Source organism: Cydia splendana, chromosome 19 (genome assembly GCF_910591565.1).
Source record: "Cydia splendana chromosome 19, ilCydSple1.2, whole genome shotgun sequence".
Lineage (NCBI taxonomy): Eukaryota > Metazoa > Arthropoda > Insecta > Lepidoptera > Tortricidae > Cydia > Cydia splendana.
In genome coordinates, this window is record NC_085978.1 from 806311 (window position 1) to 831201 (window position 24891).

A 24891-nucleotide genomic window follows, 5' to 3' on the forward strand; every position below is an offset into this window, starting at 1 on the left:
ATATTCATGATTATCAGTGTTTTGCCCCAAATGACCTCGCTATTTATAAAATCAATCGATCATTATTAAAAAAGATTCCTGGATTGTATAAAATGTGAAGACTAAGAAAAAACCGTGCTTGTGAGTTTAAGCCCCCGTAATTTTGTCACTACTTAAGAGCGTATTCACACTGTCCGATCCGATGTCGGATGTAGGATCCTACATCAGCAATGTCGCCGCGGGGAGTACGGGAGCGCGTCCTTGCTTCAGCGGCACACTATAGCAAACATTATGCCTACACATATACGCACACAAACAAAAATTATTACCTATGAACAGCTGACGGGGGTTCCGACATCTCTGATATTATCGGAAGTGCCAATCCGATATCGGATGTCGGATGACGCCTATGAGAAAAACAACTGTTAGGGATTGCCCTGTGGCCTAAAATCCGCTTGTTTGGGTTACCAATAGTTTTTTAGCAATAATGATTTCTTAAATGAATAAATAAATAGAGAAAGACACATACGTATACATTTTACTTCCCTCCGACGTCAAATATCGGATCGGGCAATGTAAAAAAGCTCTAACTCCATTATTTGACACTTAAGACGAAATAAATCCAGAGAAAATGGGAACTACGTTTTTATGAAGAAGCGGTCGTTGTCCTCTTAAGGCATAACAATAAAAAAAAAACTAGTCTCAATTATTGGTTAAAAATGCTACAATTATAGTCACTAAAACTAACTACACTATACTACTACTAGTAACTAGTTATAGTGAGTTACTAATTACTAATTAGTCAACTAATGATTATTTACCGTGACTAGGTACCAAATAGGTTGTCAACTACCTACATACCTATATATATTTTATTTTTATTGGACCGTCCGCCCCCCTCGCCGTAAGCGCATAAAGCGGCGCGTGCGCCGCGCGGCGCGCATTTCGCAGTGCGCAGTGCGTGACAGTGCCATGTGGAGAGTGCTAGCAGTTCTTGTCGTCGGCACCGCGCTCGGGAACGAGCTGCGTGAGTTTTTTTTAATTTTTTTTTTATTTTTTTACAATATCTGAACATTAAACACTTACAAGGAAAAGTACCCAACTGTCCACCTCCGATTTAATTTAAGGGGCCCACTGATTAACAGTCCGCCGGACGGTATCCGCCTGTCAGTTGTTCGGAACTGTCAAAATTTTGTTCTAACTGACAGGCCGATACCATCCGGCTGACTGTTAATCAGTGGGCCCCTTAATTTTTATATCGGGTGGAACAGAACGAAGGACTTTTACGCAAACTGGGAATTGTTTAGGCTACTTACTTTATTTTTCACTTATTAATCACGTTAATATTTCTAACCGTTTTTGAGATATAGTTTGTTAAACATTAGTGCGAAAATTTGTATGTTTCAACCCTAGCCAGTACCTAGATCCTATTGAATGACTTGACCTATGTGTCAATTTAAAATGGAAATAACTTTGTGGGGTTGTCACTGATATGAAAATATTTCATTTGAATGATTTTGTTTTACTTTTAAATCCAGCTTTACAATTATAATAACTCGATTGTAGATCACTTAGATAACACTATCCTTTCAGCTCAGTCTAATTATATGTTATAGAGTAGCCCAAAATAACAGACACGTATTTTGTTTTTAGTTGCCCAAACTCAACTTATTGGGAGAAATTATCCTCCAAAGTACTGATAAGTGACCAAACCCTCTAACTTCTGTGAGTTTTTTGTTCAAGTAAATTGCTAGTTAATTAGGTACTAGTTTGATTATATATTGGAGAACATGGACAATTGTTTTGGTTCAAACTCATATTTTACAAAAATCTCATATAACTAAAAACTTTGAAGTGTGTTAAATATCTGAACACTCCTTGACAATAGAGGCGTGTTCAAATATTTGTGAGCACCTTTGCCGCTCTGATATTTCTGACGTAAATCCTAAGCATTATGGATAATATGGAGATATTTTCTAGCACGGAGTTTGCCTAGATATGATTACCGATAAACAACCTTGATAGAGCTAAATTAAACACGTACATTGTAAGAGGAATCATTATCCACTACGAATATCATAAATCAGCACGTAGCATCAATTTAAGATGAACACAATATCGTAAATTACTTTACATAGCTATGTGATATACACTGCATAAAGTCTTCTTCTTCTTCTTCCTCGGTCCCTCATTGCTCAGGATCGCGACCATGTATGTAGGTATGCTTCGTCTCCACAGTGTGCGATGGGTCACGCACTGCATGTTGACGCCAACCACCCTCTTCACAACATCAGACCATCTCGTGGGTGCTTTTCCTCGCGCTCGCTTGCCCTCTATTTGGCCCAAGATAATCTGCCTTTCTAGGTCATGCTTTGCGTAAAGTCTTAGTAAATCAGATTAATAAAGTGTAGGAATTCGTTTGAGTTGCCTATTTTAATAAAATATGAGTCATGTAATGTATGAAGCCACAGATTTCCATTAGGTACAGTCAAGTGTAAAAATATGGGTGCACACATCATACTCAAAAAATATATCCCATAGCTGTCAGTGAATTAAGAACTATGGGACATATTTTTGAGTAAGTTGTATACACCATATTTTACACTTGACTCTAGATTTAGATTTAGATTTATTTATTTCATAATATGAAATTACAATATAAATTATTTTACACTAATCTATACGAATTTATATTATGATCGTCAAGTAGGAAAATAACAATTGATTATAATTATACAAATGTCAAGCAATACACAATTTAAAAACCATTATAAGCAATCAATTATTAATTACTTACTTTAATTTTTTTTAACAATGTCAAATAATATAAAATGAAAAAACAATGTCAATAAGACTAAGCATGGATATCTCATAATGTTCGTCAAATTAAAATAAAATGAAATACAGGTCAATATAAAAATTAATTACATTCAATTTATTGTATTACATGTCATTTAATACTATATTATTTAATATTATACCTAATAGGTACCTCCTTATTTTGTTTAATTAAACCTAATACAGCAAACATTCCTGTGTTTTTTCTCTGATTTGTTTATAAACTTAGCTAAAGAATTAGATCAGCTTCAATTAACTTAAATAATAATACATTTCTATAACAAATATTTAAAACTAACTGTGCCCGCGGCTCCGCCCGCGTGTAATTCGGTCTGTGTCAGTAAGCGGCTAATTTCCAATCCTTCTCTAATAATTTCTCTCCCTCTCCCCTGGAGGCGGAACTTGAAGTAAAGTTGACAGATGGATATGCTAGAGGACTGAAGTCCAGATAAAATATTTTACAATTAGGTACCACTAAATAAAACTACACTCCAAAATCAATAGTTTTATTCGCCCTTATTCAAATTTTACTCGTGATTTAAACTTAGAGAATATAACCAAACGGAGTGGTCATTAACAGGCGTTCCCCTCTGTCGAAAATAGGCGGCCAATGGTCAAACGACGTTTATCTGACATGCCTATGTTTACGTTAAGTAGGTACACATTTGATGTGCCCCTCCCCCGCAAAAAACGCCAGACTATTTTGTACCGAAAATTATAGACATGGCGTCTCCGTTGGTTATATTCTCTAAGGATTTAAGCGACAGAGTAGTAGGTGAATATCGGACGATACAGTAAGGAATACGCGCGCGACCGAAAGCGAAGCGGCCTGCCTGGCTAGAGCGCCACTTACCGTGGTCTTCTTCAGACTCCTGAGGAAGACCACGTGCCCCTTGTACCTCAATGCGTTGCGAAACTTTCGCGAATGATTCGATTTTTTTCGGAAAGGCATAGTAATGCGTATAAAATGCGAGTCCCAAATCGTTTGACTCCGCAAACGACCAGTCGGCCGGATTATGATATTTTGATGCCCTAAGTATTTCTAGACCATGGTGCCCCCTCTCTCTAGGGTCATCAAGATTACATTGAATTTTTTTGGTAAATTGAGGGACGTTCATTGCTGCATTTCAGCTGAGAATGGAAATCAGTCACATCATTTTATCACGAAAATTGACAGTGCTGCAGCAGTAACGTTGCAACAGAGTACCTAATGCTGCTGCAGGCGCCACCCAAATGTCACCTTTATCATATCTTAGAAAGTTATAGCGAAATATATAAAGAAAACGCGAGCGAAGCGAGCGCGAAAATATTAGGTCATTACCTATGAAATTGGCGTTTTGTTCGGAGAATTTCAACGAAACACGAATTTCCATACAATTAATTTTGCGGATATTTTTTTGATGGCTAATTCAAACCAAACAAAATTTTTCCAGTAATTTTTGACACCTTTAAGGTATGTTTTCAATATCTCCATTTCTTGAAAATTGGTACCATTAGAAAAATATAAGTAATTTTAATACTCGAACCGACAGCACATGAAAAGACCTATTTTCAAGGCTTAATTCTGAACACTTAACAATAAAAAATAACAATTAATTGTATGTAAAATCGTTGTTTATTGAGTGCACTGTAGTTTTATTGTAATTGTGTATGTACTTTTGTAAAAAAAAAAAACTAGGATCAGACTTATATCTATGAACAAAAACGCCAATTTCATAGGTAAGGACCTAATATTTCGATATAAAAAAACGCAATTTGATAGATAGTTGTACATTTTTACTTTTTTTACGGAAATCAGTCACATCATTTTATCACGAAAATTGACAGTCCCGCAGCAGTAACGTTGCAACAGAGTACCTAATGCTGCTGCATGCGCCACCCGAATGTCACCTTTATCATAAACATCTTAGAATGCTATTGAAAACGCGAGCGAAGCGAGCGCGAAAATTTTTCGATAATTTTTGGTGCCCCCTAGACATGGTGCCATTGGTGCCCCTAAGCAAGTGCTTATTTTGCTTAAAAGGGTTAATCCGGCACTGCAAATGACAGAGGTCAATATGTTTTTTTTTTTTCAAAGTACCCACCTTCGTGGCCATTATTAAGTGCTTAAGGAGGCGGTACGTATGAATATGGATTTGATATGGATGCGATATAATTACGATTAGGTATAATTCATGACGGAGAAAATAAATAATTTGATGCAATTATACGCGTGTTGATATGTGTGTTTATTTTACCACTACGTAACTATGTAAACCCATTTTTAGTTTTCTTGGTTACTTAATGTTTACTCAGCTCCCCAAAAGATGGCACTGTGCAATGAGGGGCAATTAATTTACTGTCGTTTAATTTTGTTGTATTATTAAATCAACACAATTATTCAATTAAATTTGTTGATATCCTTACGATTGATTGAAATTTTAGAAGAGGGGTCTTCTAAACTTAGAGTTATTTTGGCAAAATCCTTCCTCAGTGGCTTATTTATATCACATCGTATTAAATTCAGCGCCATCTGTTAGTTTACCAGGGTACTCTATAGTGTTAGCACATATTTGAAAAAAGTTTGCCCCTCCTTCCTAAGTAGCGCCATACGATTCAGGGACAAACTTAAGTCAATCGAGTGTTGTGGCTACCCCCCCTTTTAGGGGTTGAATTTTTATAGCCTATAACCTGGCCGGGGATTTTCTCGACAGATTAGTAAAGTTTTCATCAAAATCCGTTCAGCCGTTTTCACGTGATGCGCGTTCAAATAAACAGACAAACACATAAACAGATAAACAGACAAACAGACAAAAATTCTAAAAACTGTTGGAACGTGTTCTGTTATCGATTCTAAGTATCCCCAGCCAACTTTGTTTCAAATATCTTCCATGTACAGACTTTCGACCCTCTTCAGCTTTATTATATGTATAGATATATACTAATCAATATTCTGTTATCTTTTTTAAGTCGTTAATTAGGTATCTACGCCGCCAGCCTTCTGGGCACCCTACCATATGGCACAGACCTGGGGGCCAATTTTCTATTTGTAGATTTTTACTTTTTTGCTAGTTTTAGTTTTGTCTGTTTAGTTCTTAGTTTAATTTATTTTTGTTAACTAATTTGTAAAAATATTTGACTCACGGTATCTATTTATTTTTAGAAGGACTACCATATCGGGTTTTTCAAATAAATAAGCAATACGGATTTATATGCATACCTATGGCAAATCTAGAGTAGAGTTGCAAGCCGAGCCTTTGGTGTTAAGAGTCATTACGGTACCTACACCATTAAAGATACCATCGTCAATGTTGATCTCACCAATTTACACGTGAATGCAACGTGTTGGGGTCAAGACCGCCCACTGCACTTTTGAATTACCAAATTTGTTTGTGCAGGGTTCTCATCTGTTGAGGAAATGTATTTAATTTCATATAGATTCCATAGACCTTAATATGTATGTCAGTTTATAGCTTTCGCCTTCGACTCGTGTTAGGTACCTACTCGTAATTAGATTATATTTAAATGATACATCCTGCTTTTTATCACCTCTATTATATTAATCGAATTTAAACTAACATTAAACTAATTTTACGGTTTCACTCACGAGATTTTAGTGACTCGCGCGACATTTTTCGGTGAGGTCTCGATTATCAAGCCCTAACAGTGCAGAGTAGCGGTCACGACGGCACTTATCTACACGTAAAAAAGTAGATACATTTTACCAGTATCGCTTACGAATCATGATAATCTCTAGTCTCCTGAGGGTCTAAAATGGCTGTTTGTTACATTCTAAGTTTAAAATTAACTTTTCCGATAAATCAAAAATTGTATTTGACTTGGTAGGTTTTATTTTGGTATTTCTAAATGATATAGGTGTTTCTAAAAATGCTAAGCCGCTTTTTGACAATGATAATTATAATATTTCGTGCCTTGTCTTGAAGATTTCAATATATAAAACCAAAACTCAGATGTCCTGCCTTACCAAACCTTACTCAGAAATATTTAAAGAACCTGTGTTCTTAAGCGACTCTCGGAAGCCATCATCTTAAAATCCTCCTCAATAATCACAACCAATTATTCACCCGTTCAAAAACATCCTTGGCATATTAATGTACCTTTTGTTTCAAAGTCCTATTGGCATTCCTTTGGAGTCGTTTCGGAAGTTCGGTGGTATTGAGACTATTGACCACCAAGATGGTTCAAGGTCTATTGACAAGTAATATTAGATTTACGAGTACCTATCTTGCTGATGAGGTATTCCAGAAACTTGTCGGCTTCTGGTACATTGTTTTTATTTTTAAACAATTTCTCAAAAAAATATCGCGATCTTTTCAAACTTTTTGGAAACGACGTAGGTATCTGCAAAATCAGGGAAGCACAAATCTAGATAAGTACGATAAAAAATATAACGATTATGGCGTGGTAACACTGGTAACTAAAACTATTGTAACTCTCTCCTTTTAACTTAAATATCAGTGTCTATATTCAAAACTGCATGCGACAATTTAAATCAGTAAAGAAATGCAAGCTTGTGACAAAAAAGACGCAAACTTACCTATAAATTATAAGTAATTTGTAGGTAAACAATATGACGCAACAGCCAATGTTGAGTTAGGTTAGGCACATTACGTCGATATTAAATAACTTCCTACTAGTTACGCCCTGCGGCTCTGCTTGCACGAGGTTTACATAATTTGCGTTTCCTGGGGTCGTAAGTTCGATGATAAATAACTTGCAATACTAGTTTTATGGTAAAATATTAAGTTATAATCAGTAATTAAAAGCTGGTTATTTCTCTACCTAAATGTATAGGTACTAGCTACATCTAGACTTCGTCTGCGTGAAATGATGATGATGATTAAAAAACTATCCTATATCTTTCCCCGGGCCTCAAACTATCTCCATACCAAATTTCATCTAAATTGACACACAGACAGACAGAGTTAGGTACAGACAGAGTTGCGATATGCGTGATGGAGGAGCTAAAAGCAACAATTGCGTTCGACGTAGAAAAAAAATGGTATTTCGTAGACCCAATTTTTTTAAATCTATTTTATGTGCCTACAATCAGCCTTAGCTATAAAGACGAATGCGGGGTGGTCCAAACCTTGACGTCCAAAAAATTTTTTTAGATTCCTCACGTCGTGGGCTATCAGAATATACCCCATGTATGTTAGCCTAGTTTTGAGTTAAAGTTTCGAGTTATGATTTTTTTAACTTTTGTTACGAAATTCCGGGGTTCCCATACAGGATGGCTAAAAAATAACTGCATTCCCGTTGCCAGGGAGGTTTTGGGATTTACTGAGCAACTTTTACTATGGGACCAACCCTGAAATCGTGAAAAAAAAATTGGCCGTTTCATAAATTTGTTGCTGGTCTATTTTCTATGGGAGGGTAATTTTTATTATAGGGTATATTCTGATAGCCCGCGACGTGAGAAATCTAAAAAAAAAATTGGGATCAAGGTTTGGACCACCCTATATTGATTATAGGCACGATTTTTTCTCATTTATCTTAACACTGTTAACAAGACAGACCCTGACAAGACGTGCAAGAGTAGTAATGAAATAATAATTAAACGAACGAACTATGTATAATTATTGTATAGGTGGGCGTTTTCTAAAATAAATATTGAAAACCCGATTCTCACAGATCCTGGTATTTTTGGGTTCTTTCAACTCAGAATCACTAGCATATTCAATCCTGATGATAAAAAAACTTGTCCCAAAAATTCGTATGAAAATTGTACATTCCACTCGTCACGTCCATACAAGTGAAAATTTTCCTCATAATAAAACGTGACGTAATGGAATGGACATTTTGGGACATCTTTTTTTAATGGAAGGATGGATAATGCTGTCGATTCTGAGTAGAATGAATGTTATACCTATAACAGTTATACTAGTTAAATATTCACTAAAAAATTGAGTTGCCACTATTGCCAGCGTCATGCACCTAACTGAAAACCCTAAAAAATTGGGAAAATCACTCACTCCGCGATAACAATTGCAATAAGCAACGTCAATTAACGTCAATCAGCATCAAAGCGAATACCTTACGCTTGTTTATTCACAGTATCAAAAAGAAGATATAACGTCGATTATTTCACGCAATATTCGTAACCGAAACAAAGGGATACGTAACTCTTAGCGCACGTTAAAGACGCAAGAGTACGTAATTCTGCGGTAAGGCTGCAGCGGGATGGCAGCGGGGGCATAAGCGGAAAGGTGTACGCAGCGATTTGCTTTAGACCAAAGTTGGCGCTGGTGCGGCCGCATCCTCGGCCGAAAGCCTCAAACGCAAATATGTCACACTAGGTAGTAGCTACATATTTGCGGCGTTTGTAGTGGAAACCTTGGGGCCGTGGGGACCGAGCGCGCGTCGCCTCTATGAGGAGCTGTCAAAGCGCCTCATTTACTCTATGTACCTACCTTTGATACATACTCACCTATTCGTCCGATGTAGGTAGCTATAAAATTGCATGGGCACATTATTGTGAATGGAATTCACTCTTAAAGTAGTCCTGCACTTTTCCAATTGGATGTACAGGAAGTTTCCATTGGCAAGTGTTACAATTGTCAAGTTGGTGAAATAGGAGCCTGGTGTAAAGGGTAATTCCGGGGTAGTTGGCCATAGTTTTTTTAGAACGCGATAAAAAAATAAGTTTACGTATAATTAAAGAAATCTTTGTTTCTTCATAAACTTTGATCAATTGACTTTCGAAAATGAAACAAACAATAAATTATTTATATTGCGAATATTGCGATCCGAGGTGTCCGGGAGTGATGACTATACTATTGCAGGATACGGCCATAGCATAACTCTTCATTTTAGTATATGTATGTTTATTTTTAATTTTTATTTCCCTCCCTTCCCCCTTCCCTTCCCTTTCCCCTCCCTTTTCTTAGACCCCATTTAGGCCACCGAATACCAGCAAACGGCGCACTCAATGCAATCATGGAGGAGAAGAGGCTCGTCATATTTTTTCCCACACCTGCAATAGTTATCTTTCTAAATGAACTCCATTTTCTTTTTTTATTCGTTATCATGCATAGGGAGACATCGTCACTGATATTTGATAAGATAATCTTTAGAATACCTAATCCGTGATAGTTACATCTTCATCACTGTGTGCCTTAATGGCCATAGGGCCGGCTCTCCTTTTCGTCCGGGAGCCTAAAATTAAAACAAGTTGATACTCGAACTTCATTTTTATTTAGGTTAGAACAAAACTACAACCATATACTTTGCACCAAAAGCAAATGACACCATTAGAATAAGACACTAGCATCACCACCATGTAAAATATGAACCCTCTAAGAAATATTTGCACTAGTCAAAACAATCAACAAGGATTTTACATAGGTACTTTTACAATTTTTTTCCCCAAAATTTTGGCCACATTCTTGCTCCCAAGCATGACGTGAAGCTTACTAAATAAGAACTACCGACATCTAGCCATCAGAAACATGAAATATTTCGATGGGCAAACTCTCCCTTATGGCCATCTACCCCGGAATTACCCTATTGTTTTAATAAGTTCGATTCCTGACGTGAATTAAGTGTAAGTTGGCAATTTTTAAATTCATAACTATACCTAATATTGCTGGATTAATTTTAAAAAAATGTGGATATAATGGAAGAGGTCAATGACCCTGACATTATACACACGTAATAGAGTTGCAAAATTTACAATCAAATTATAAGATATCGCCAATCTGTCATTAAAAAAAATCCAGTATCAACAGTTCAATAACAAACTTATAACCAATAAAGAATTGCCATGTGGTTCCCCTAGCGCTTCTCAACGAATTGCTGCATAATATTCCGCCCACTTCCGCTTCCGCCTAGTCAACAGACACAGCCTTAGCCAGCGCCGGCGCACGTAACGTCGAAAGCGGTTGCGCAAGCGATAAGCGAGAAATGTAGCGAGCTAGGTCAAGTTCGGCGGAAGTAGAACGCTTAGCCGACTTAAAAAATGAGCGTACCTGCATTATTGGCACTGATGGGTAACATTGGAGAAACAGTAACATTCTTCATATTTTTTTCTAGACAAGCCTTTTTGTCATGGTAGCCTAGGTCTGCTCCCTAGATACGTTCCCATTATATCCCTCTTGGCCTGATGCCATAAAGACAAGAACGCGCATGTTTTACTTACTGCTGTGGCGCAACGACCCGAAGTGGATCTTGGCCTCCGACATAGGGTAGCCAGATGGTCGGGATTTGGCGGGATTCTCCCGATTTTTAGCATGTGTTCCCGATTCCCGACAAAGTGAAAATTGTCCCGAAAAACAGCTTCTCGTTGTAAAACAATAATTTCAAGTTCCGAACTATCGTCGACCCGCGTCGAGCGATGAGCGAGAGACTGTTCAAGATCTAAAAGAATTTATACTTTTTTTATATAAAAACGTCTATGGGCAGAGCAGCTGATGTCGTGCCAATAATGTAAAATATCGTTGTTTTTAATACAATTACTTTTTCCCGACTTAAGTCCCAAAATACCGAAAAATTTATATTTTTTCCCGATAATAGCGCCTTTCGATCTGGCAACCCTACAGTCCGACACCAAAGACTGCCATGCTACTCTGTCCAAAGCTGTTCTCTGTCCAGTCGATTGCGCCGAGTTCGCTAAGGTCTTTTTGCGCATGTTTTAAAAACAATATTTTCATTCTATTTAGTGTCTATGTTAATATGGTAAAGTACATAATTATGCGCCCGTCAAATCATTGATCCTTTCAAATTTATTTAAAGGCAGCAATGAATTCCTACAACTGCTGGGCCAATCACTGGGTATTTAGTTTAAACACAGGATTCATCACAACCGCTGTTGCTTCACACCAATTCATAGTCCACACAGTGCTTGAGCCATCGCCACTCACAAGGCCTAGACTAGACCTTGTCACGAATACCCCACGTTTTCGTGATAATTATGGTTTCGACACTGCGGTCAATCAACCCGAACAGGCGTTGCAATAAGTACCTCATTTAAATAAGCCGGAGATAATTCAGTATATTTAAAGCGGTTCTATGGGTTATTTCAAAATAGTACATATTCAAAGCAGTTTTTAAGATGTGTATTTCAAAATGAGCCACTGTCCAAGAGAGAATTGATAAGTGTCTACTATAGTGTTGGTAGGTCTTTTAGGTCTAAATTTGAAGATTATGACTCGATTTCACTCGACTTTGAGCTTAAAAAACTTCCGAGTCTATTAAGTCTCGAGTCGAGTCTTTTATGAGCAACTTAAAAGGCTGGATACTTCGGATAAAGACTTCATAAAAAAAATTGTATGTGTAGGTTTATATCCAAATAAACACAGAGGAAAATAGCGGTATACAAGCTTCTCCACAACCAACATTACTTACATCTAGTGAGCTCTACTCACCATCAGGAAAACAACACTGTTAGTGGTATCAAAAACACCGGACAAGTGCGAGTCGGACTCGCCCACCGAGGGTTCCGTCCTTTTTAGTATTTGTTGTTATATTTAGCGGCAACAGAAATACATCATCTGTGATAATTTCATGTCTAGCTATCACGGTTCATGAGATACATCCTGGTGACAGACAGACGGACAGTGGAGTCTTAGTAATAGGGTCCCGTTTTTACCCTTTGTGTACGGAACCCTAAAAAAGTATACACTTGAATTGAGAACCTCCTCCTTTTGAAATCTTCAAGTCGGTTGAAAATAGGGACCATTAGGTCATCACTCCCTTTTATCTGAGGGTCAGTTAGGCTATGAATCTTGGCCACGTACGACGAAGGTTGGAGTGCTCATAAAGCGAAAGGATAGATCTGCGAAAATAAATACGGTACTTTATGAGCCTGGCACGTTACCTACGTGAGAATGTGCTAATCAATGAATGGGTCATGGATAATGTATCGAATATATCGATTATTAGTGTCATTAACCTCGTGCATGAACACGAAATAATTGTTATTATTTATTATTCAGAGCCCACTGTGTCCCACTGCTGGGCAAATGCCTCCCCCCTCTTCCACCACTCGTCTCTGTTTAGTGTTATATCTGGCCAACCTCTCAAGAAGGAGTACAAGTTATCCCGCCATCGCCGACCAGGCCTGCCGGCTCCCCGGTTAGACTCGTGGGGCTCCCACTCTGTAACTTGGCCCACAAGTCGTCCGGCATTCGGCAGACATGACCAGCCCTGTCCCATTTTAACTTATACTTATAAAATATTTGTGTCTTCTCATAATAAATAATGGTTTGATAGTGTTGATGAAGACATTGGTAAATATTAGTACATGCATTATGCAACGAGGGGGGTAACTGAAATATTGTACGAGAAACTATACATATATTCACGATAATCGCAGGCTGGAGTGAATTAAAGACTCGAGTAACAATATTCTTCCCCCAGAGTAACACAATGTTTTTCAATACACGGAGACCGAGGTGAGTTTTGACAGAGAAGAGTTGTGACATAGTCGATCTTTTGGAATATATTAACTAAAAACTAGGTCGCAATAGCGCGCGTTTGTTAGTTCAAGTTACGAGCTAACAAACGCACACTGTTGCGAGCTCGCTAACAGTTATTAGATTCCAAAAAATCGACAATGTCACAACTCTCCTCTCCCATATAACCATTCCAGTCGCAGAATCACAAAGTGGTAACTAAATGTCAGATGTGTCGTAACAGAGTCCACACAATGTGTCTAGAATTGTTTCGAAACAAAGTGTCGTCGCCGTGTCTACACTTTTCCGTAACAAGGTGTCGACACATTTGTGTGCACTTTGCGTGCGGTTTGCGACTAAATCTGACAGCAAATTTGTGACAGCAAATGTCAATATAAAATACCTCTTGAAAAGCAAGGTTTGTCAAACTACTATTAGTGTCTCGTGTGCTCGTAATTCTAGTAAGTCATCATGGGCAATGCAAATGATAATAATCGACCGAAACCATATTTAAACACCCAACACCCGTCAACCTTTTACAGAAAAGTTTTTAAAGAAATTCAATAAGCTACTTAGGTCAGGCAACGAATGCTCTAAAAGTTGTAGAGGGAAATGCTCGGAACACAATTTTTGACTCCGTAACTCGGTTTGACAAGTTAGGAGGTGAACATATCAAAAGTCCCCGGCCGTAGCCCTTGAGCGGGGGGGAGAGAGGGGGCTTTGAAGGTCCCATTTTCCCGTTTTTCGATTATATCTCGGAAACTATGCATCTCAGCGACATGGCCACTTATACAAAATGAAAGTTAATTTAATTTGTTACAAGTTTATTCAGTCAATTTTTTCGATATGTTGAATAGTTTTTGAGATATCCGCTCTGGAAAGTTTATTTAGGGCTCTCAATTTTATCTTGATATATCTATATCAGTGAAGGTGCTAGGCCGTGTTTGGTATCGTTTTCGTATAAATCTGGGGTGCTGAATCCATTTAAGATATCACATTGACACCATTCCACAAAATAAAAATAAATCTTTTTAGGGTTCCGTACCTCAAAAGGAAAAAACGGAACCCCTATAGGATCACTCGTGCGTCTGTATGTATGTCCGTCTGAATACACAAAATAGTTCTTTACCTATAGACGACAGGAAAACCTATTAGAAATGTGCAGTCAAGCGCGAGTCGGACTTAATGTACGGAACCCTTAATACGCGAGTCCGACTCGCACTTGGCCGGTTTTTTGAAACTCTTCTTGACGCTTAACCGCTGAACCGATTTCGTTGAAATTTGGTATAGAAATAGTTTGCGTCCCGGAACAGGACATAGGATAGATCTTATAACCAAAATCATCTTTTAAGGTGTGAAAAGTGGCGTGGAAATTTGTACGGGAAATCAATAACCGCTGAACCGATTTATATGAAATTTGGGATGGTCTACATCTTTGATTTAGTTAAAAATGATGAAAAAACATGACTTCAAACCTAAACTTAAACAGTATTAACTTCAAGAAGTCAATTCTGAATTCCCCCCTACACCTCATTTCACACCTTTAAAGGATGATTTTTGAGATAACTTATTATATCCTGTCTCGGGACTCAAAATATATGTGTACCAAATTTAAATTAAAACTGTTCAGCAGTTTAAGCGTGAAGAGGAGTTTAAAAGAAAGTATTTTAATAAGTTTATATGTTTTTACTTCGGAATGGTGTCAATGTGATACCTTAACTAAATTTGGTACTGCGAATTTATACGAAAACGATACCAAACATGGCCTCGTAGCTTTACTGTTGTAGAAGTCAAAATAAAATTGAGAGCCCTAAATTCTTATTACTTGGCCAAACTTGTGTAGAAGGAAAAGGTAAAATAAAAGTCTTCGACAGGAATATAAGACACAAATATATTTTTTTTTTGCGTTACTATTTCATTCATAAAATATAAACATACCTTGATTATACTATTCTAGTGAGATCCTCATAGATAAACAAAAACATTTACTTAAAAAATTACAAGGTCGAAATGTCACGGAACTTGTGAGAGTAATATGTGAAAAATAAAAACTTTTATGACAAAAAAAATCTGGACACAATTTAAGAATCACCCAATTGCGTCGAGGAATCATCTGTATTTTTGCTTGTTTCATTACCTCCTCGCTTCTTTTTTGTCCTTTGTATTCTGTAGCAATTTGTTAGATCTGAAAATAAAGATAACTTGCGTCGTCACGGATGTCGATTTATAGGTTTTAGGGAGTGCAGAATTCGAAAACGATGATCATTTTATAATCCAAGATGGCGGCTACGCATTTTGTCATAAAAGTGGAATCCAAAATGGTTATCATTTTGTAAATCTGCGCCCCCCAAAACCTATAAAACGACACCCATGACGACTTTTATGACATAGTGCATGGCCGCCATTTTGGATTTCAAAATGGTCATCATTTTCGAAATCTGCGCCCCCTAAAACCTATAAAACGACATCCATGACGACTTTTATGACATAGTGCATGGCCGCCATCTTGGAATCCAAAATGGTCATCATTTTCGAAATCTGCGCCCCCTAAAACCTATAAAACGACACCCATGACGACTTTTATGGCATAGTGCATGGCCGCCATTTTGGATTTCAAAATGGTCATCATTTTCTAAATCGGGGCCCCCTAAAACCTATAAAACGACATCCATGACGACTTTTATGACATAGTGCATGGCCGCCATCTTGGAATCCAAAATGGTCATCATTTTCGAAATCTGCGCCCCCTAAAACCTATAAAACGACACCCATGACGACTTTTATGGCATAGTGCATGGCCGCCATTTTGGATTCCAAAATGGTCATCATTTTCAAAATTGGGGCCCCCTAAAACGTATAAAACGACATCCATGACGACTTTTATGACACAGTGCATGGCCGCCATTTCGGATTCCAAAATGGTCATTATTTTCGAAATCGGCACTCCCTAAAACCTATATATCGACACCCATCTCGACTTTTATGACAAAGTGTTTTGCTACCATCTGCATGCAAGACATTTCTATTATTTTTACGTACAAAAATGGCCCCCTGTCAACTTTCAATCGAGATTTAATCGATAATTTATTCGATTAATATTCAGATTAATTCAATTTCAATCTATGTTAGGTCGACTAAACTAATCGCGATTAAAATTTGAGAATTAACTTTTTTTATTCCATGAATTAGTCGAATAAACAGTTAATCGATTAATGCCCATCTCTGACCACGGCATTTTTACACTTTGAGAATATCTGAAAACAAATCAACACAAGGAGCCATTTTGCAAATCCAGTAACATACCAGTAACTTTGTTATTACTTTTGACAGCGCGTGTCATGTGTCAACACAGAGTCGACACAAAGTCGAAACATTGCAACTACTTTGTGACTGCAATATTTCTCAGCCTTAAACCATATTTATACATCATAATTAACAAGTTTCGTAGTATGTAAAGCGTTATTTCTGTTATTTAAGTATAGTATACGCATCGAAGTACTAAAAATGCTTCAAATAATATAGTTATGAACACAGGCACTGAGAAGTAAACAATTTCATTTCCGGCTAAACTAAAACAATGTGGTGGCGCGTTGATTATATTACACTTAGTTTATCAAATCACTCGAGCAGTTTAATTCCCCATAATAATTTAAGTCCTATTGTAATATAAATGCAAACAATATATAATTACGTCTTGTAATCCGTTTTAGAGATGGCGTATTAATGTCACTTATTTTTATTTAAGTATTTTTCCATCTGACAGTTTCCATTTGACAGGAACAAAATGAACGAATGAACGAATGATTTTGGCATAAAGTAGTCGCAAACCCGAAACAATGTGTGCACACGGCGACCACACTTTATGTCACTTTGTGTCATGTGTCGACCCTTCCCCATTTCTGGTAACTGTGTCGACACGGCGACGACTCTGCGACTGGAATTGTGACCGAAACAGACGGTGTCGACACAAGATGTGTCAACACCGCGTCGTAACGGCGACTGGAAATGGTTGTATGGGCTGTCACTACTCACCTCGGTCTCCCCTACCATATACCATACTTTTTGCAGAATTTAAAATTTTAGAATTTAGGATTTTAAACCACAGGTGACTTCTGATCCTTGTAGTATACTTGTAGTGGGTTCCTAGGCTTCACCACCTTGTCAGCCTTGCAACACCAACCTTCAACTTCAACTTCAACTTCAAAAATAAATTATTCAAGTAGGCTTAATAATAAATTATAAGCACTTTTGACAAGGATCAGTATATAGGATCAGTAGATAGTAGTTTCATATGAAATGAAATGAAAGAATTTATTTCGGATACAAATACATCCATATTATGTTAGTAGTATCTTATATTAGGTGTGTTAGTAGAAAGTATAATTATAATTACAATCGACATGCAAGTACATCCAGTGAGCGAGGATAAGGGCTGTCCATCCGTGTCCATTGTTATAAACTAAACTGCGGTATCTTCTAGAGATTCTCGTCTAATACTCCCAAAATACAATGCAATCTTCAACTATTTTCAGCGGAGAATTTCGTGCGATGCCGACAGAAGGATCCGAAGCTGAACGAATGTCTGAAAGCGGCCGTGCCTGATGCCCTCAGGAAGATGAGAAAAGGTGATTCATTTAAGATGTTTAATATATTAACATTGCTTCTGACTTACCCACTTAATTCCTCTATAGCCTATAAGAGGACCGTACTTGGTTTTAGTTTTATGCCTTTGACACTTCAAAGGAATGACACTGCAACGGTGTCAGGGAAAAAACAAACTTTTGAGAACTTTTGCGATTTATAAATTCCTTGTGCAGAGAGCTCCCTAGCTTTCTATCTAATAGCTTAGAGTGCTGAATTTTTACACAAGCGGCAATAGTACTTTTTCTAAGGAAATAATCCCCTAATCGCTACTCGCTTTTTGATGAGTCTTTGTTAGTTTAACGGAATCTAGAGTGACGCAAGGAAATTGAACTATTGGCAATATTAGGTGCAAAAATAATAATGTTAATATAACAATTTCAGGCATCCCCGAGCTCGCCGTGCCATCAATAGAGCCCCTCCACGTAGCGGCCATCAACATTCAGTCCGGCGTCGGTCCCGTGGTCTTGGCGCAAAACTACAGGAAGATACAGCTTCATGGGCTGGCGGAGACTATACTCACCACTTATAAGTACGTAACCTAGATCACTTTAGTTTTGGTTTTGGTTTAAAGAGACAAAAAACCGCCAAGTGCGAGTCGGACTTGCGCACGAAGGGTTCTGTACCTTTACGCAAAAAACGGAAACAAATCACGTTTGTTGTATGGGAGCCCCACTTAAATATTTTATATATTCTGTTTTTAGTATTTGTTGTTATAGCTGCAACAGAAATACATCATCTGTGAAATTTTCAACTGCCTAGCTATCACAGTTCATGAGATACAGCCTGGTGACTGACAGACAGACAGACGGACAGCGGAGTCTTAGTAATAGGGTAGTAAAAAGATCAGAACTCGAACCTCTTTGAAATAAACCTTTTTACCTGAACGGATTATATCGCGTTTAATGGATTTAAAATACATTTCGACGTTTTACACCCTTTACAGCGTTCGTGGTCAATGAGAGACTAGATTTGTGGTCTACTGTTGACCACGATTACTGTAAAGGGTTTAGTTTAGCCATAAACTGTCGCCCGCTGTATTTCAGGACCGATATAACCTTCAAACATTCAAGAAAAGAGTGTATTCCCATCATAACTGCCGGCAACGCACTCGCCACCACTCTCCAGCATCCATGTAATTGCTTACCATCCGGTGATTCGTCTGCTTGTTTGCCTCCTTTATCATTTAAAACAATCACATTTTTGGGATCTTACTATCATCATCATCCGTTTCCATTTCCAGAGCCGACCTGAAGCACTACCGCCTGGTGACCAACTCCCTCACTCCAAAGATGGAGTTCATCGCGGACTACGTGATGAAGGGAAGGGTCCTGGTGCTGCCGATCCAAGGGAAAGGTGTCGCCAATGTTACTATGGGTAAGTATTGTCATCATCATCCGTTTACCACAGAGCCGACCTGAAGCACTACCGCCTGGTCACCAACTCCCTCACTCCAAAGATGGAGTTCATCGCCGACTACGTGATGAAGGGAAGGATCCTGGTGCTGCCGATCCAAGGGAAAGGTGTCGCCAATGTTACTATGGGTAAGTTGTCATCATCATCAGTTTACCACAGAGCCGACCTGAAGCACTACCGCCTGGTCACCAACTCTTTGACTCCAAAGATGGAGTTCATCGCGGACTACGTGATGAAGGGAAGGATCCTGGTGATGCCGATCCAGGGGAAAGGTGTCGCCAATGTTACTATGGGTAAGTCATCACCATCCGTTTACCACAGCACAGAGCTGACTTGAAATACCTACTACCGCCTGGTGACCAACTCTCGGACCGGGCCATCGCCGGTTTTTGGGGCATAAATTCAGAGACTTAAAACATTATCTCCCTGACCCCAAAAAAAGGTCAACCACCCCGTTTGAATTCGTTATGTTATGGTCATCATCATCATCATAATCATCAGGCTATAGTAGTCCACTGCTGGACATAGCCCTAAAGAGCGCCATAGCGCCCTGTCTTCAGCTTGCCGCATCCAGCATCTGCCTGCAGTCTTTCGCAGATCGTCATCCCACCTGGTCGGAGGGCGTCCTACACTACGTTTGCCGAGTCGCGGTCTCCACTCAAGAACACGTTTACCCCAGCGGTTGTCGGTTCTTCGTGCGATATGGCCAGCCCACTGCCACTTCAGCTTGCTAATTCTTTGAGCTAAGCTTATGATCATAATTGAATTGAAATATTAAAAAATAATATACGTACGCACAGTAGAAAAATACGTAGTTATACACAATTTTTCATCCAATTAGCACCAAAAAATTCGAGGTAGAGAGAGTAAAAAAAGTTGCGAAATAATTGCGGTTTATCGTATCCTGTACAAGTGATAATTGATTTGTTTTTGTCATATAAGTTATAAAACCCCTGTTACAATTATAGGTATGCTTTCGAAATATGACGTATGAACTGCGTATGAATGACAGACCATGATGAATTACAAAAAAAAAATAGCTGCTTTTTATTTTGAAGCAATTTTTAGAATATGCCGTAATTGTACCGCTTATGGAATAATCCACATTTTACCTAATTTGCAATTTTTCCATTCCATTTCAGTGAACCTAGTAGTGAAGCACGACCTGATAGGCGAGCCGGTGGAACGAGACGGACAGACATACATGCACATCAAGGACTATAAGGTCCGCTTCTTACCGAAGAGGGTGTATCTGCACTTTACCAACCTCTTCAACGGGGACAAGCGGCTCGGCGACCAGATGAACTTGTGAGTACCTAGACATACATGTACATTCATGTACAGTACCTAGACATAAGGACTGCAAGGTCCGCTTCTTGCAGAAGAGGGTGTATCTGCACTTAACCTCTTCAACGGCGATAGCGGTTCGGCGATCAGATGAACTTGTGAGTACTTCTAGTCCTTAACTCTACTGTACACTTATTTTGTATAAATCGTTTTCTAAGGGCCGGTACAGACGGCAACTTGTATGGAAACTGCACGCCGACGTTGCAGTTGGCGTGTAGTTGGCGTGCAGATCCCATAAATATGCAGTCGGGTTGCACTCCGTCTGTATCGGCCCTAAAGGGGCCCACTGATTACCAGTGCGCCGGACGGAATCGGCCTGTCAGTTAGAACAAAAAGTTGACTGACAAGCAGATACCATTCGGCGGACTGTTAATCAGTGGGGTTAAGTACCGACAACACAAGCCTAATGGAGCTTACTGCGGGATTTAATCAATTTGTGTAATAAAGTGTGTAGTAAAGCCTGTGCCGATACAGACACAGTTTAGTCCGAGTCTAGATTAAATGAGTGTTTGCCTCAATCTGTCACATCGATATGACAAAATTGGTAGGTACAATAGGATGTTTTGGTTGTGAACTATCACCTGACTATCACTGAAAAAAATTACCATATACTGAGAATGCCCTCATAAAAAATACCTATGATCCAGCTTTTTGGGTAATTCTTATTCTTATGCATTTTTTGTGTAACACGTAAGAATAACATGTATTTTTGTGAAAATAAGTAAACTCTATATCAATATACTTAGCAATTTACCTCTAGTTTTAGGTCAACCTAAATGTATTGTCCTAAGAGTATTAGAAACATATAAAAAACCGGCCAAGTGCGAGTCAGACTCGCGTTCCAAGGGTTCCGTATATTACACAATTTTTAACAATCAGTGCCGGATTAAGATATTTTGATGCCATAAGCATTTCTAGGTGCCCCCTCTCCCTAGGGTCATCAAGATTACATTGATTTTTTGGTAAATTGAGAGAAGTTCATTGCCGCATTACAGCTGAGAATGGAAATCAGTCACATCATTTTATCACGAAAATTGACAGTGCCGCAGCAGTAATGTTGCAACAGAGTACCTAATGCTGGTGCAGTCGCCACCCGAATGTCACCTTTATCATAGCGTAGAAAGTAATAGAAACGCGAGCGAAGCGAGCGCGGAAATTTTTCGATATAAAAACGCAATATGATAGACAGTTGTACATTTTTACTTTTAGTATGGAAATCAGTCACATCATTTTATCACGGAAGTTGACAGTACTGCAGCAGTAACTTTGCAACAGAGTAATGTTGCTGCAGTCGCCACCCGAATGTCACCTTTATCATACCTTATAAAGTAATTGAAAACGCGAGCGAAGCGAGCGCGAAAATTTTTCGATATAAAAACGCAATTTTAGTTTTAGTCCCAACCAGGCGCGAATCCAGGATTTCATACAGAGAAGGGATGGGACAGTTTTCTATCAGCCTAGCTTCGCATAGGGCTCGATATTTAAGGGTCTCAGCGAGGTTGTTTTCATGCATAAAATATGCAAGAAAGCAGAGAGCTTGGAATTGAATTGGCGAAGTGTGATAAAGGCAGTAGGCCCAGCTGCGAAAGAGGAAAGCTTGGATTTGGATCCACGCCCAAGTGTAATTAAGGCAGAAGATCAACTTTGCCGTAAGGCAGAAGGCCTCGCATAAGACCTAACGCCGAACCGCAAAAGAGTGGGTTGAAATCGAATCTATGCATGTAATCACGACTCTTCTACTGCTACCGATTGTTTCCCAAAGAATTACGCGCCATTATTTTTGCAAATTAGCTTTTGGACAGCTAAAAAAATCGTGTGGTAAAAACGATGTGTCTGTCCCTAATTTTAAAATTTGTTCACCTTTTTCAACCTGGCATTTTGGTGCCCTCCCTGAACGTGGTGCCGTAAGCACGTGCTTGTTTTGCTTATTGGTTACAAAGTCTTTATTAATTCAACCATTAAAGTCGACGAGTACAAAAAACTTTGAGCTAGCTCTCAATTTAACATATTTTTTTAAACATTATTTTTAATTTGACCTTACAATTACTCGTAAGTAGGTAAGACCGTTAAATATTTAAAATGATTATCTTATCAGAAAATTATCACCAATTACTCTAAGAAAACTACTACTCTAAGTAATCCGGCACTGTTAACAATGTATTTTTTATGTGAAACGTTAGTGAAATCTCTTTAAAAAATCCGTAGGGGTCGGATCAAAAACTGTAATTAAGTCCGACTCACGCTTGACTGTACATTTCTAATAGGTTTTCCTGTCATCTATAGGTATAGACCTATTTTATGTATTTTTTTAAAAATTTAAGACTTAGTAGTTTCGGAGATAAGGGGGGGGGAATGGTCATTTTTTGCCTATTTTCTTGAATAACTTCTAAACTGTTTATTCGAAAATTATAAAAAAATATATATTTGAGATCCTTACAATAAGCTCTTTCATTTGATATGTAACATAATATAGTTTGAAAAATTATTTTTTTTCATTTTTTCATTTACCCCCCAAAAGTGGCCCCCATGTTTAAAATTCATTTGTTTACGTTACATGTCCGTATTTGGGTCACAAACTTACATATGTGTACCAAATTTCAACTTGATTGGTCCAGTAGTTCCGGAGAAAATCGGCTGTGACAGACGGACAGACAGACAGACGGACAGACAGACAGACAGACAGACAGACAGACGCACGAGTGATCCTATAAGGGTTCCGTTTTTTCCTTTTGAGGTACGGAACCCTAAAAATAATTACAAGTGCGAAATGTCACGGACCGTGTAGTGTGACTTCCCCAGATTTTGTGATATTTGATTTTTTTTTGAAAAAATATGAAGTGATTTTGAAATAATTTATATCAAATATAAAACACTAATCCTTGTTCTACAACACTGTTTAAAAATTGTATGGATTTATAACGATTTTATATAATTTTAAACAACATACATTTTGTGATTCGTTTTCGCGTCACCACCGCGCGTGGTAATATAAACATGGGGTACTCGGTAGAAAATTATCTTTACTACTGGCAGCCTTACTAAAGTTTTTTTAGAACAGCAACACTGTGTTGTTGTCAGGATTACAAATGGCTGGATGGAGAAGTTTTGTCGAAAATTATTTATTTGTGTTCATTTGAAAAAAACGGTCAACCTTAACGCGTCACCGCCGTGTTAGAGTTTTAAAAGTAAGTTGCAGTTTCACGTTATTGTTTGTAACGTAAGATATACCTCATACATTGCAGATTAAGCTAATTATTTAACATTTGCAAAATCAAAGGAAATGTTTATGTAATATCGAACATGTTCCAAATTATCACGACCGTGGCCTCAAAAATCTGTCACCGCCACGGACTTTTGAGTCCACGTTCGTGACATATAGATACGTGGTCGTGTCATTCTTAATTCGTTTGATTAATTTAGAGGCACATGCACTTTTCAGAAATGCATTTTTATTAGCTACAGATCATTTGCTATTATTGCCCGACTGCCAAAGCAAACAAAAAATTTTTCACTTGTATGTATGTATGATGTGTATCGAATTCTTTGTCACGCTCTACAGCCTTTATAGTTTGACGGATTTCAACGTCTGAGCTGTCATTAGGTTTGTCGTAGTCATAGGAGTGACTTAGGCTATGTTAAAATAACTATATAATATAAATCAAAATAGCCGAGTTGGCCACCAAAATGCCGAAATGTCACGACTAAGGGACACTTTGTCACAACCATGTTTATGTACTCATTTTATTTACCTTTCCTGAGGGTATTAAGCTTGACCATATGAATCAAAAAATTGCTTTTTGTATGTACTTTTGATATATGTAACAATATGTGAAAAATAAAAACGTTTATGAAAAATAATTTTTTTTGGACACAATTTAAGAATCACCCTTTTATGCATTAAGTATATCACTAAAATGTAGGTAAATATCCTGTTTCTGGGGTGTCTTATTTCATGTACTCTTTTTTTTATAGGTTCCTGAATGAGAACTCAGAACTAGTGTTCAACGAGCTAAAGGAATCCTACGAGAAGAGTCTCAGCTCCGTGTTTCAAAACGTCACCAACACCATCTTCGATAAGGTGCCTATGAACAAAATCTTTCTAGAAGACTGAATTAGACTTAAGTACTCAGTAATTTTAAAGTTCTGGACTTTCAAAAGAAACGCAACAGAGTAAAAACTAAAATGTCTAAAATCCTACGAACAATGTCGTTTGTTATTGATATTATTTATTTATTGAGAAGAAACCAAAGTCTTTAAAATATATTATTAAAACAAC

General features: G+C 38.0%; 1 protein-coding gene across 1 annotated transcript; it reads left to right on the top strand.

The window, feature by feature from the left end:
- Positions 1–886: 886 nt before the first annotated feature.
- Positions 887–24891, top strand: LOC134799830 (protein takeout). The gene is made up of 6 exons (XM_063772230.1): positions 887–1006; positions 17744–17836; positions 18237–18384; positions 19263–19396; positions 20411–20576; positions 24588–24891. Exons 1-6 carry the CDS (start codon positions 952–954, stop codon positions 24724–24726), a joined length of 735 nt encoding a protein of 244 aa, XP_063628300.1. The 5' UTR covers positions 887–951; the 3' UTR covers positions 24727–24891.

Excerpts from the sequence above, each read along its gene's own strand:
- LOC134799830 (XM_063772230.1), top strand. The coding sequence starts at position 952 with ATGTGGAGAGTGCTAGCAGTTCTTGTCGTCGGCACCGCGCTCGGGAAC. Across the intron at positions 17,837-18,236 it reads CCTCAGGAAGATGAGAAAAG|GCATCCCCGAGCTCGCCGTG; the intron begins GTGATTCATTTA and ends TAACAATTTCAG. Across the intron at positions 20,577-24,587 it reads CTCGGCGACCAGATGAACTT|GTTCCTGAATGAGAACTCAG; the intron begins GTGAGTACCTAG and ends TTTTTTTTATAG.